This window comes from Phocoena sinus, chromosome 5 (assembly GCF_008692025.1).
Source record: "Phocoena sinus isolate mPhoSin1 chromosome 5, mPhoSin1.pri, whole genome shotgun sequence".
Classification (NCBI taxonomy): Eukaryota; Metazoa; Chordata; class Mammalia; order Artiodactyla; family Phocoenidae; genus Phocoena; species Phocoena sinus.
This window is the reverse complement of record NC_045767.1, coordinates 106,941,529-106,956,044: the sequence shown is the minus strand read 5'-3', so window position 1 is coordinate 106,956,044 and position 14,516 is coordinate 106,941,529. Positions and strand designations below refer to the sequence as shown.

At 42.3% G+C, this 14,516-nt stretch overlaps 2 protein-coding genes across 3 annotated transcripts; one reads left to right on the top strand and one right to left on the bottom strand.

Annotated features, from left to right (window-relative positions):
- Positions 1 to 240: 240 nt before the first annotated feature.
- LOC116753994 lies at positions 241 to 2,504 on the bottom strand. The gene is made up of 2 exons (XM_032632004.1): positions 2,501 to 2,504; positions 241 to 1,085 (listed from the first exon to the last, which is right to left on the bottom strand). Exons 1-2 carry the CDS (start codon positions 2,502 to 2,504, stop codon positions 241 to 243), a joined length of 849 nt encoding a protein of 282 aa, XP_032487895.1.
- Positions 2,505 to 3,070: 566 nt separating this feature from the next.
- On the top strand, positions 3,071 to 12,699 carry TLR2 (toll like receptor 2). Of its 2 annotated transcripts, none has more exons than XM_032632591.1 (2): positions 3,071 to 3,169; positions 9,698 to 12,699. In XM_032632591.1, the coding sequence occupies exon 2, from the start codon at positions 9,714 to 9,716 to the stop codon at positions 12,069 to 12,071; it is 2,358 nt and encodes a 785-aa protein (XP_032488482.1). In that variant the 5' UTR covers positions 3,071 to 3,169; positions 9,698 to 9,713; the 3' UTR covers positions 12,072 to 12,699. The 2 variants fall into 2 exon arrangements, with proteins under 2 accessions (XP_032488482.1, XP_032488481.1); XM_032632590.1 differs by having other exon boundaries at positions 3,071 to 3,582.
- The last annotated feature ends 1,817 nt before the right edge of the window (positions 12,700 to 14,516 follow it).

The following is a 14,516-nucleotide window of genomic DNA, read 5'->3' as shown; positions in this document are numbered from 1 at the left end:
CTACATACTTTGATTTTAAGACAAAATAATCTATAAACTCGGGACAATGTTGCTTTCTCTAGAAAAACCTGACTAACATTGATCTTTGTCAGTGTACACTTGGTTCTTTACTGAACTCTTACCAGTGGCCAGAAAAGGTGACATACTTGAATTTATCCAGTGTCAAACTATACAATCTAACACTCAATGTTTCCCAGACACTAGGCATATTAGATGTTAGCAATATAGTCTTTTATTTTGTCACATCTTAAAGAACTTTACATTTTCAGGTACATGTCGAAGATGCTCCCAGGTACTTCCTTCTTCTTGGAACGTAAGCAAGAAAATAAAACTTTCTCTAAGGAGCAACTTGATTCTTTTCAAAAACTGAAGACTTTGGAAGCTGGTGGCAACAGTTTCATTTGCTCCTGTGACTTCCTGTCTTTCACACAGGGGCAGCAGGCCCTGGCCCAGGTCCTGATCGACTGGCCAGAAGAATACCTGTGTGACTCTCCATCTCCCGTGCGGGGCCAGCGGGTTCAGGACACCCGGCTCTCGCCTTCTGAATGCCACAGGGCAGCCGTGGTGTCTGCCGTGTGCTGTGCCCTTTTCCTGTCGCTCCTGCTCGTGGGAGTTCTGTGCCACCGTTTCCACGGACTGTGGTACATGAAGATGATGTGGGCCTGGCTCCAGGCCAAGAGGAAGCCCAGGAAGGCCCCCCGCAGGGACATCTGCTATGATGCCTTTGTGTCCTACAGTGAACGGGATTCCTACTGGGTGGAGAACCTCATGGTCCAGGAGCTGGAGCACTTCAGACCTCCCTTTAAGTTGTGTCTTCACAAGCGGGACTTCATTCCTGGCAAGTGGATTATCGACAATATCATTGACTCCATTGAAAAGAGCCACAAAACCATCTTTGTGCTTTCTGAGAACTTCGTGAAGAGTGAGTGGTGCAAGTACGAGCTGGACTTCTCCCATTTTCGTCTCTTTGATGAGAACGACGATGCTGCCATTCTCATTCTGCTGGAGCCCATTGAGAAAAAGGCCATCCCCCAGCAGGAAGGGTTTCAGTTGAAGGACAATTCTCGTTTTTAAAAGAAAAATATCTACTAAATGAAATATTCTCAGGTTTCAAAACTCAGCTCTATGTTGATTCAGAGTTTTACTATTATCATTTCGCATAGGCGCTAATAAACAGTATTCTTCAAAAGTTACAGATGTTATTGAAGTCTCTTCAAAGTAGAAAAATTTTGAAGAATGAGCATTTGCGTACAACAATCTGTGTATTAGTGCAAGGATTACAGCAGATTTTCATTAAGTGATTTTTGACGGATATATTTATTATTTTCTCTATTACAAAATATTTTATGTGAACAAGACAGTGTTTTTTGATAACTTCACTTTAGAATTTCAGTCAGATTCTCAAAAAATAGATACCATGAGAGTTACTTTTTACCGAATTATCTTTTCATATTGTGTTCATTTTCTAACTTTTTTAAAAAAAAAATAAGTTGTGTAGGCAGTTAGAGGAGGTCTTATACTGAAAAGAGGCTAAGGCGTTTTGGAGTCTAACCTGGGATTTGCCACTTGGCTCGGAGCCATGTGACTTGAGGCAAGTTCTTTAATCACTTGAACTGAAGGCGTAATAATATCAGAACTATTTATTTCACGTGTTATTATAAGACTCAGGTGAAAAGATTTATGTGAAAGTGCTTCGAAAACGTGAAGAACTGAACACGTATAAGGATGTGCCTTAGTAGAAGGTGCTAATAGCTTTGCTGAGAGTGTAGAGAAAAATACACTGCATGTAGATGACACTGGTAGTAAGTTGTGGGTAAATACATAATTTCTACTTAACTTTGTCAGAATATTCTAATCAACTTTGGGATTACAGAGCACTAACATCAGTCAATCCAGGCAGCTCAACTAGAAAAGATATATAGAGAAAGAACAGAGGTTTTCAGTTTCAGGGCAAAAAATTGGAAAGAAGTTTTCTGAAGGACACACTTGAGAAATCATGAGGAAGAGAGGGGGAGATTTTGAAGTCATAAGAAGAAAGTGTTTCAGACAGCTGGAGAGCCTGGATGGTCAGGGATGCAGAGAAATGTCCCCACGGTAATCAGTAAACTGTATAGAAAAACAGAATCCATCCCCTCAAGTTCATATTCATGCCTATAGATTAAGTTTGCCTAAGGCTGGAGCCTTTGATGAAGACTAGGCATGTGGAATAGGGCAACACAAAGAACCCTGGGTTTAGGGTAAAATTCTGGTTTCAAATCTCAATTCTGCCACTTAGAATTTGCATGGCATTTCCTCCTGTGTCAAAGAGGAACTAGAATGCTTCTTCAGCCTCCAATCTCAATTTGGGAAGGTCAAATGTAATTATGAAAATAAAATATAGTTTATGAATATTAAGGCAGCTTAATTTTGAAAAGGTAGCTAGTTTCCCTTACAAACATGTCTCACTAGTTTCTGTGGCAATGAAGAAAGCCAATCTAAGACTGTTCGTTTTGGGAATTACCCATTTTGAGAAACAGGGATGGAAACGCGCAAGGGAAGGACTTAGGTTCAAAATCTTAGACATAAGGGGGAGCCCACATCTTTTCACGGTAAGAGCAGGGATGGGAGGTGGGTGCTAGGGAAAGTCAGCGCACCACCAGGGGACCGCCACAAGATTGAAATTTTTTAAAAATCTGGGCTGTCCTTATCTGCTCTTCAGGCAAAATCTTGCTGCGTTGGTTTGGATAGTGACTGGTGAGTTATTTTAATGCAAGAGAGAATAGACTTGCGGGTGGAAGTGGACCCTGGAGATATACTGACCGGGAAATTGTGTTTAAAAGGTCGTGGTGGGGGTGGGAGGTGGATGAGAGGCATGATTCGTGAGCCTGAATTTGGGCGTCCAAGGACGCAGAAGAATGGAGACGGCGTGTTTCAGGGCAGTAAGAGGCCTGTAAGGTGCCCGAGGCTTCAAGAAAATAGTGGTTGGGTAATAAGCCTTCTCGTTGGTTTCGAAATCTAACTCTGTGCTGGGGAAATCCCACGCGGAGGCCTTAAGCGTCTCCCCACACCCTGGCCCCAGCGCCCGCCTCCGACCCGGTCCGGGCACCAGGCGGCGGTGGGGTAGCACGTGGGTCACGGTCACCCGACGGAGCCCGCGGAAAGGGAAGCGGCGGCGGGCCCCAGGCCACAGGTGACAGGCGCGCTCCGCGGAACGGGTGGTCCCCGCACCCTGGAGAAGGGGGCGCCGGCCACACGCAGCGTCCCCGCGCACTCTTCCGGGGCGCGGGCAGGTCCGGGCCGGAGGCGGCAGAAGGCGCGGCCTGGCGGCAGCTGCGCATTCTCCGGATACATCGGGCCGAAAATACGCTCGGCGGGCTTCCTCGTTCCGCAGCCCTTCCCAGACCGGGCGGGCAGGGTCCCAGGGTGGCCGAGGCGCGGACGCGGGCGCTGGGCATCCTCGCTTCCCAGTCGGCGGCACCCGGGACCCCAGTCGTGCGGCGCGGGCCCGGGGAAGGGGGGAGTCCCTGGCCCCGAGGCCGTCGTCACTCCTGCAGCCCTGTCTGCTAGGCCCCGCACGGCAATGTGGACACCCGCCCCGCCGAGGTGAGAGAAGCGGGGACCTCACGGAAAGGGACGGGGGTGCGGCCGAGGTTCGCCCAGCCCTTGGCGTCCCGGTGCCCGCGGGCCTTGGCGGGGCCATCCAGCCTCCGATGGGGCGCCGCGGGAAGCTTCCGCGGGCTCCGCGCTGCGGCCGGCCGCGTTCCGGGAGGCGGGGTGGCCAGTGGCTCCAGTTCCCGAAGGGCAGCCCTCTCGCCGGAGGCTCAGGGCGCCCCGGTCGCCCCTGCCCCCTTCACTCGGAGCGGCGGTGACGAGGTTCAGGTAGAGGCTTTCAAGGTTGCATAGGTGCGTCCTGCTGGCGGTGCGTCTGCGCTCACTGCTTACCGCTGGGACCCAACTTCCAAAGGTGGGATTTCGGCCACCAGGGCTCAGCAATGGGACAGGGTCAGGACTCGGATCTGCCTAGGACTCTCGCTCCCCAACCCCGAGCCTGGTCTCTGCTCCGGGGGGGCTTCACGCCATTAAAACTTCGTCAACGTCTATAAATGACAACTTGTGTTTGGAACTTGGATGTCAGCCAGGATAGTGTTTTTCCTGTTTGAAAAAAGAAAAAAAAAAAAAAGGGCTGGGAGAGAGAGAGAAATTGTTCAGGGTGTAAACAATTCAGCCGGGTGAGATGCTTGTAATCTTGCAGAAGGTCTTGTCTGCACTGTTACTAACTCAGATCTTTACCAAAAAGCAACTGGGAGATAGGATGGCTGACTTGAAAGTAGACACCAAAAAAAAAGAAAAGAAAAGAAAAGAAAAAGGCAAATATCCTGACCTGATTACTTGAAAATGACTTATTCACCAATATTTTAAGTTTCTTCTTCTTCCTGTTCTAAGCAGAGAACCTTTGTGTCTTCTTTAAACTTTTTATAATGTATCAATTTTATGAAAATTACCTGAAGTTGACAACATGTTTTGGAAGTTTCTAAGCCATCAGTTATTTTTTTTCATTGCTTTACTTAAGAATTTGGCTTGGTTGGTTAAATATCTTGTTTTGATTTCAGTGACTGAGCATAATTTATTGTATGTGGCACCTTGGGTGTGACCTCATAAAGATATTTTAGTAAATCTAAGTTGTATTTACTCCTCCCAAATAGGTTTGCTTGTCAAAAAAAAAAAATTTTTTTTTATCTCCACAATGTCATTTAAAATTTACATTACTTTTTCCTCATGCAGGAAACCCATGTCTGAGTTTCTGAGTGCTGTCTTTCTTATCTATCGTTACACTAAAAAAATCCACTTGTTGCTTCTTGTTGCCTACTCTTACCTGGTTTATTTTCCATGTGTTGAAGAACATATGTTTTGGGGTACTTCTTTCAATGAAGGTCTACAAATGTCTGAAAATGTCTTATCTTTACTCTTGGATGATTATTTAACTGGGTATAGATGTCTAGACTAACAGGTATGTTTTCTCAGCCCTTTGAGGCTGTTATTCCATTGTTTTGGGGCTAGATGAGGAATTTCTATTCTTTGGGATTCAATATGCATTTATAATTTGTAAATTTATGTTTTTCTTCAGTTCTGAAAAATTCTTAGTTATTATATCTTTTAATATTTGGATCCACACCATCATATGTGGCAGGCCTGGGTTTTGATTTCTTATGGGAGATTTCTAGGAGGCTAGCTTCTAGCCAGGTGGAGACCCTGGGTCAGAGGGCAGAGATTTTTGAGGCCCCTGTTCACATACGGCGTAGCCTTTTCTCTGTGCTTGGCTTTATGGAGAGCCCACTGTCACTTCTCTACCATGCGCTGGGCCATGAGTCCTTCTCTAGTATGGCTTCACCCAGGCATCTCAGCCCTCGCCCTAAAGTGGGCGTCTGTTCCTGGTTTCACTCTGGGCCACAGGGCTTCAACTTCCTCTCAGCTAAGTCGCCTTTAACACCAGGCTTACTCCTCAGACTTCCATCCTATCCCAAGTCTTGGACTAATAATTCCTCACCACTCTGGCAACTTTCTGAATTCTTTAAGCAGATGATTTTTATACTTTGTGCAGATCCGTAGCCTTTATTAGATCTGACTCCACTCCATCTAACTTGAGCCATCGCCCTTCCCTTTCTCAGTGTCTTACACTGAGGAGTTCTCTGCCCGCTCCTGTAGTGTATTGGGGAAATGGGAGGAGAGACAAGTAATTCTGACCTAAAGTGTCAAGCTGTTAACTGTAGTTTTAGCATCATCAATAATTATTATTTGTTGAAAACCGACCATGTAATAGGTGTCATATAATATGTATATGAAATAGCCCAAGATCCCTGCTCTTATAAATTTTACGTTTTAAAGAGAAAAAGCCAGGAAAAATAAAAAATGAACGCATTTGACCTTAAATCTTAGCCAAAAATTGGTATAGATTTCTTAAGATTTGTGCAATATGTTATGAAGTGGAAAAAATCAGGTAAATTTTGGTTCTCCAGTACAATTATACTAAGAGGATTTTTTTTTCAACAACCAATTAAGCAGAAAGACAATGGGATAGACATAGTGCCAAATAGTAATAGCCATTTCATCTTAACCCTGTCAGTTTTAGAGGTGGGGACAACGCTAGATCTGCGGCCTCTATGGGTTAGTTTCTGTTGTCTTCTGTTTCTGCTTTTCTCTTGCTTGTCACCTTGCTTTCGTTAGTGTCCAGTTGTTTTTCAGTTTTTACTGGACATTCTATTTGAAAAATTGTTTCTAGAAAGAAATGTAAGGGCTAGGATGATGTTTTCTTCTTCTGGAGAAAATTTTCCTTTGCTTCTGTAGGTACCCATGAGCACTAGCGTTCCAGAAATAATCTTAGTCCCTATTCAGAGATCAAGGCTGCCCAAGCCATCCAGATAAATCAAAGCTGTGATGCAACCTGTGAGGACTTGTTTTCCTCTAGTTCAGCCTTATCTATCCCATCCGTGACTGCCCCAGACCTTAACATTTAACTCCCTGTTTTCTAAGGCTGTCAGAAGTGCTCTGCAGCTGTCAGATTGTGCTTACTGTGTTCAACGCAATGAAAGACAAAACTGAAAAATCCGGCAGAGAATTTGAAACTATAAAAATGACATAGCAGAAGTGGAAAGGAACCAAATAGAAATGACATAGATGAAAACTGTAATAATCAAAAAATTTAAAAGCAGTGGATGGATTTAACAGTAAATTAAACATAGCTGAAGAAAGGAAAATAAACTAGAAAATAGATCAGAAGAAAATACCTAGAATGAAACTTGAAGAGACAAAAAGTATGGAAAGAACAGAAGAGAAAGAGACATGGACAATACAGCTAAACTAGTGTTTAGATGAAAATGCATGACCTGAAATGGATATATTAGAAATGAAGAATGGCTGAAAATTAATGAGGAAGCATCTATCTCAGGAAATTAGAATGAGAACCGTAAAATAAATCTAGAGAAAGCAGAAGGAAGTAAATAGTAATATGACTAGAAATTAATGAAATAGAAAATAAATAGAGGCTCTGTAGAGTGAGAAGCTGATTATTCAAAAATGCTGATAGGACTTCCCTGGTGGTGCAGTGGTTGAGAATCTGGCTGCCAATGCAGGGGACACAGGTTTGATCCCTGGTTCAGGAAGATAGCTCCCACATGCCATGGAGCAACTAAGCCTGTGCGCTGCAACTACTGAAGCCCGTGTGCCGCAAACTACTGAAGGCCATTCGCCACAACTACTGAAGCTCGCGTGCCTAGAGCCCGTGCTCCACAACAAGAGAAGCCACTGCAATGAGAAGCCCGTGCACCGCAACGAAGAGTAGCCCTTGCTCGCTGCAACTAGAGAAAGCTCGCACATAGCAACAAGGACCCAATACAGCCAAAAATAAATGGATAAAATAAATAAAAATTTTAAAATGCTAATAAAAACGATAAACCTCTGGCAAGACAATTGAGAAAGAAAGCAGGCACAAATATCATCTAAGGAATAGAATAGAGGTCCTGCAGACATTAAAACAATAAGAGGATGAAAGCAACTATGTCAGTAAATTTGAAAATTTGGAAGAAAATGATAAATTCTTTGAAAAACACAACTGACAAAAGAATAAAAAGAAAATCTGAATCATTCTGTAGCTGTTAAATTAATGTATTTAACAAAAACAAACAACAACAAAAACTGTATGAGGACATTAGGAGAAAGAAATTTGTAGGGCAATTTTACTTCTGAATATAGATTAAAAAATTCTAAACAAAATATTATAAATAAAATCCAGCAATATATAAAAAGGATAATACATCCAGACGAATGTGGGTTTATTCTAAAAATGCAAGGTTGCTTTAACACATTTATCCATTGTAGTCACCAATATTTATTAACAAAGTAAAGGAGGAAATGTTCTTATCTCAATAGTTAAAGGAAGAAAAAAAGAATTTTGATAAAATTCAACATTCACCAATCAAGACAATGAAGTAAAGGTATAAGGATTGGAAAAAGTAAATAAAACCATCATTATACCTGGATGATATGATTGTGTATGTAGAAAATTGAAAGGAATCTACAAACTGTGAAATTGTTGAATTAGTTTTGCAAGGTTGCTCAATGCATGGTAGATGTGTAAAACTTAATTGAATTTCTCTCTCTGTATATATAGGTATATGCCACATATAAGTAAGTAATACTATTTTCAAAACTTCAAAAGTATCAGATGCCTAGAAATAAACCTCACAAAATATGCTCAAGACCTCTGTGTAGAAAATCATAAGACATTATTGTGGTAATGAAGACCCAAATAAATGGAAAGATATATCATGCTCGTGGATTGAAAGATTCAATATTGTAGTGATGTCAATAATTCCAAAATATCTATAGAGTCATGGCATTGCCAACTAAAATCAATGGGTTTGGGCTTCCCTGGTGGCTCAGTGGTTAAGAATCTGCCTGCCAATGCAGGGAACACGGGTTCAAGCCCTGGTCTGGAAAGATCCCACATGCCGCGGAGCAACTAAGCCCGTGAGCCATAATTACTGAGCCCGAGTGTCACAACTACTGAAGCCCACACACCTAGAGCCTGTGCTCCACAACAAGAGAAGCCACTGCAATGAGAAGCCTGTGCACTGCAGTGAAAAGTAGCCCCTGCTCACCACAACTAGAGAAAGCCCACGTGCAGCAACGAAGACCCAACACAGCCAAAAATAAAATAAATAAATTTATTTTTAAAAAATCAATGGGTTTTGTTTTTGAAACTGATAAGCTGATTCTGTAATTTATAAGAATATGCAAAGCACCAAGACTAAGACTCACTTAAAGAAGAACGGAGGAAGGCCTTGCTCTCCTGGATATGAAGATATGTCATATATTTAATATAGTGTGTCACCGGTACAAGGATAGACAAATAGACATTGGATCAGATTAGAGAGCCCTGAAACAGACTGACCCTTAGATGGACACGTGAGTACTGGCAAAGGTAATACTGTTGATTGTTTCCCCAAAATGATCTTTTGAAAAATGTGCTAAGTCAAATACTGCTTCCTGCACTTAGTTCACTGCAGATGAGAAGGTTCTGATGGTCTGATTGTCCCTCCGCCCAACAAACCACCTTGCTCTGCCTGGGGTTCTCAGCACCCCTTCCACCTGCTAGTGCCAAGTGCAAGACAGGTTGACAAGCATGGGACCTTTTTCTTTTGGTTAAAGAGCATGCTCCACCTGGAGCTGTATTCAGTGAAAGTTGTTCAAGGAGAGCTGTGGTTTGGCACTGTGAGATCTCTAACTCATGGGGGCATCAGGACAGGCAAGGGGCATGCTCCAATATAAGATCTGAAGTATACAAATACGAGGTTGTAAATGCATATGGTTAAGCCTAGCCCTTAAACTGCTTGCTTTTTCATCCTCCATCATTCATTTACTTTCATCTTTCAACCCACGTTTGGTCCTGCTGCATATTCCTAGATGGTACTGTGCCTTTAAGTCATTGTTCAGTGGCGGCCTGTTGCTGGATGTGTCAGGGAATTCATTTTTTATCCTTATCCTTATTCATACATTCCATTTCCCTGTCAGTTATGTCTGTGTGTGTGTGTGTGTGTGTGTGTGTGTGTGTGTGTGTGTGTGTGTGGACGCACGTGCTACATCTTACAAAACGTTTCTGAAGAACTGGAATTAAGCTATGCTGTCAAACACAATCACTCATTTGAACCTCTTTTCTTTGTAGGTGAGATCACTGGACAATGCCACCTGCTTTGTGGACAGTGTGGGTCTTGGGGTCTGTAATCAGCCTCCCCAAGGAAGGAGCCTCTGATCAGGCTTCTTCTCTGTCTTGTGACCCCACTGGTGTCTGCGATGGACGCTCCAGATCTTTAAACTCCATCCCCTCAGGGCTCACGTCAGCTGTGAAAAGCCTTGACCTGTCCAGCAATGAGATCACCTATGTCAGCAACAGCGACTTGCGGAGGTGTGTGAACCTCAGGACTCTGAGGCTGGGGGCCAATGAAATTCACACGGTGGAGGAAGATTCTTTTTTTTCGCTGAGGAGTCTTGAATATTTGGACTTATCCTATAATCGTTTATCTTACTTCTCATCCTCCTGGTTCAGATCCCTTTCTGCCTTGAAATTCTTAAACTTACTGGGAAATTTATACAAAACACTCGGGGAAAGATCTCTTTTTTCTCATCTCCCAAATCTGCGAATCCTGAAAGTAGGAAATAGTAACAGCTTCACTGAGATTCAGGAAAAGGATTTCGCTGGGCTAACGCTTCTTGAGAAACTTGAGATTAATGTTCCAAATCTGCAGACATATGCGCCAAAGAGTTTAAAGTCAATCCAGAACATCAGCCACCTGATTCTTCATCTGAAGCAGCCTGTTTTACTGTTGGAGATTTTTGTAGATACTTTAAGTTCCTTAGAACATTTAGAGCTGAGAGATACTGATTTGAACACTTTTCATTTTTCAGAAGTATCCATCAATGAAACGAATACATCGATTAAAAAGTTTACATTTAGAAATGTGCAAATCACTGACGAAAGTTTTCCTGAAGTTGTGAAACTGCTTAATTATGTTTCTGGAGGCTTAGAAGTAGAGTTTGATGACTGTACCTATGATGGAGTTGGTGATTTTAGGACATTGACTCTGGAGACAATTGAACACGTAGGTGACTTGGAGACATTAACAATACGGAAGTTGCATATTCCACAGTTTTTCTTATTTCATGATCTGAGTGATATATATTCACTCACAGGAAAAGTTAAAAGAATCACAATAGAAAACAGTAAGGTTTTTCTGGTTCCTTGTTTACTTTCACAACATTTAAAATCATTAGAATATTTGGATCTCAGTGAAAACTTAATGTCTGAAGAAACCTTGAAAAACTCTGCCTGTGAGCATGCCTGGCCCTTACTAAAAACCTTAGTTTTAAGGCAGAATCGTTTGAAATCATTAGAAAAAACTGGAGAAATTTTGCTTACTCTGAAAAACCTGACTAACCTTGATATCAGTAAGAATAATTTTCATTCAATGCCTGAAACTTGTCAGTGGCCAGGAAAAATGAAATACTTGAACTTATCCAGCACAAGAATACAAAGTTTAACCCGTTGCATTCCCCAGACACTGGAAATTTTAGATATTAGCAATAATGATCTCGATTCATTTTCTTTGATTTTGCCAAAACTCAAAGAACTTTATATTTCCAGAAATAAGTTGAAGACTCTACCAGATGCCTCCTTTTTACCTGTATTATTAGTTATGAGAATCAGCAGAAATATAATAAATACTTTCTCTAAGGAGCAACTTGATTCTTTTCAAAAACTGAAGACTTTGGAAGCTGGTGGCAACAGCTTCATTTGCTCCTGTGACTTCCTGTCTTTCACACAGGGGCAGCAGGCCCTGGCCCAGGTCCTGATCGACTGGCCAGAAGAATACCTGTGTGACTCTCCATCTCCCGTGCGGGGCCAGCGGGTTCAGGACACCCGGCTCTCGCCTTCTGAATGCCACAGGGCAGCCGTGGTGTCTGCCGTGTGCTGTGCCCTTTTCCTGTCGCTCCTGCTCGTGGGAGTTCTGTGCCACCGTTTCCACGGACTGTGGTACATGAAGATGATGTGGGCCTGGCTCCAGGCCAAGAGGAAGCCCAGGAAGGCCCCCCGCAGGGACATCTGCTATGATGCCTTTGTGTCCTACAGTGAACGGGATTCCTACTGGGTGGAGAACCTCATGGTCCAGGAGCTGGAGCACTTCAGACCTCCCTTTAAGTTGTGTCTTCACAAGCGGGACTTCATTCCTGGCAAGTGGATTATCGACAATATCATTGACTCCATTGAAAAGAGCCACAAAACCATCTTTGTGCTTTCTGAGAACTTCGTGAAGAGTGAGTGGTGCAAGTACGAGCTGGACTTCTCCCATTTTCGTCTCTTTGATGAGAACGACGATGCTGCCATTCTCATTCTGCTGGAGCCCATTGAGAAAAAGGCCATCCCCCAGCGTTTTTGTAAGCTGCGGAAGATCATGAACACCAAGACCTACTTGGAGTGGCCCGCTGATGAGACGCAGCAGGAAGGGTTTTGGTTAAATTTGAGAGCTGCAATAAAGTCCTAGGATCCTTCATTAAGGGTCAGTCTTGGTCTGGTGGTGGTCTTTCTATCACTACTTATAACTAAGTCCATTCCGACCCAATTATATGTAAACTATATGAATGAGGACTTGCTGACTGAAACAACTAAAACTGTTCAAAAACTGCTACCAGATTGGAAAAACGTGGTTCTGGGCTTTTCTTTATCCTATGAGATAATCATGATCTCACTGCATTATTGATATCTGAGTTACCTGTGCCAAATGACTTAGTTCACTAGGAGACAGCAGAAATGAGCAGAAGATTTCAAATTACTGTGTCCGTCAGCTTTCTGCCAGGAGACTCATGCATGTCTGTAGAGGTCGTTCTCCATCCCGCCAGCTGTCCCTTCTGTGCCTGACTGCTCTCAAGAGCAGCAAGGCAAAATGTTATTGCTGTTCTTAGAAAAAAAGTGCTGTGTGTCCTCATTAAGCTTCACAGGATACAAAAACCCCTAGAAGGTATATTTTCATATGAACTGAATCTGTCTTTCTCGGTATTTGATAAGTTTCTCCAGCCATAGTTACTTGAGAGAGGGTATATAACCCAAGATGCAGTAAATTATGTATTTCTATGAAAATGAAACTAATGAAATAAATACTCAGTTTTGAAGGATTTGAAAGAATCCCCCTATATCCCTGACTCGGATCTTCAGCCTTTAACTATGTGTGAAGTTCTATTTAGTGTCTGGTTACTCTGCTTTCAGCCCCATCTTCTAGTCGGCTTCCCTTGCATCATGTTGCTTTTTCCTTCTTTGAAAAGTCTTGTTTCTGATTTTTTCTCCTTTTGAAACATTATGAAAGTACGTATGAGCTAAATAGATTTTTAAGCAAGTATAGACATAGAGGTTCTTCACAATGACTCAGAAATATTTGATACACAATAGTTTAAAAGATAGATACTACTTCCATATGTTAATTTTTAGAATCTAGATAATAAGACATTAAGTGAATATATTAAATTTAAAAGTGAGGAGCTTTTTATGGACTTCATGCAACTCACTCCTTAAGCTGGGAACCACATGTGAAAGGAAGTGACCTTGCTCAGTCCTCAGCCAGAACTGGGTCTGTGTGGTTAGTTGGGGTCTGGAATCAGAAGGACCTGGGTTAGTATGCATGTATCTTTGGGCAACTCAATCTGATCCCAAATATTTTCCTGTCCTTAAGATAGGGATAATAATAAATACATCGTAGGGTCTGATATAGATGTCAATGTGCAGTAATATCAGTAAAGCACTGGCATGTGCCCCTGGATGAGGACCAACCCTATGAGAATGGGTACCATGGGGTACTCGCACAGGGTGACAGGTGCCTGTGGTAGGTGTTAGCTATTATTATTATTTTCCAAGAAGGAATTCCTCTTATATACTATGGTTTGTAAATGAATGTTTTTGTGTTATGAGTACTAGCAGGGATCTAGGGTATATTTTCTGTCGTTTGCAGAAAGTTATCTCAAAGAAATAAGTTCATTAAGTGCAGGACAGGCTTTAGTCCTTGGGAAACCCAAACAGTGGGTTCTTCCATCTCACACAAACTCCTGGGAGAGTGTAATGGAGTACCCAGCCTAAGAAAAAAATAGACAAGTTCAGGAGAAGGAGACTTGAGATGTCACAGAAACCAAACACAAAATGGGCTTTTTGCTTTAGTCCCCTTATTTCCTTCCTACATTAAGCACAATGTTAATTGTCATGAGAACCAGACAAATTTAACGTGGACTTGACCTGTAGATTTAATTTCAATAATTTAAACAGCAATAGAAAAGCTTCATAGTTAATTGATAGATTTAAAATAATATTTTAAAAATAATCTATTTTTCTCATTGCAAATGTTAAATTGTAGAAAATTTGGACAAGAAAAAAAGCATATAAAAGAAATTAAGAATCAGCTCTTATCCCTTTACCTTGAGATAACCACTGGTAACTGAGTAGTATATACATATTACTTCACAAAACTGAGACTAGATTTAATTAATTAATTTATTTAAAATTAATTTATTTTTTGGCTGCGTTGGGTCTTCATTGCTGTGCACGGGCTTTCTCTAGTTGTGGCAAGCAGGGGCTACTCTTCACTGTGGTGCATGGGCTTCTCATTGCAGTGGCTTCTTTTTGTGGAGCACGGGCTGTAGGCTCATGGGCTTCAGCAGTCGTGTTGCATGAGCTCAGTTGTTGTGGCTTACGGGCTCTAGAGCACAGGCTCAGTAGTTGTGGCGCATGGGCTTAGTTGCTCCGCGGCATGTGGGATCTTCCCGGACCAGGGCTCGAACCTGTGTACCCGCATTGGCAAGCGTATTCTTAACCACTGCGCCACCAGGGAAGCCCCTGAGACTAGATTTTAAATGCCTAAACTGCGTAAAGGAAATAGCATCTTTATTTTTTTCTGATATTGTTTAGTAATTATCTAACATTTCTGAACTCTGAGGGTCATTCAGAATTC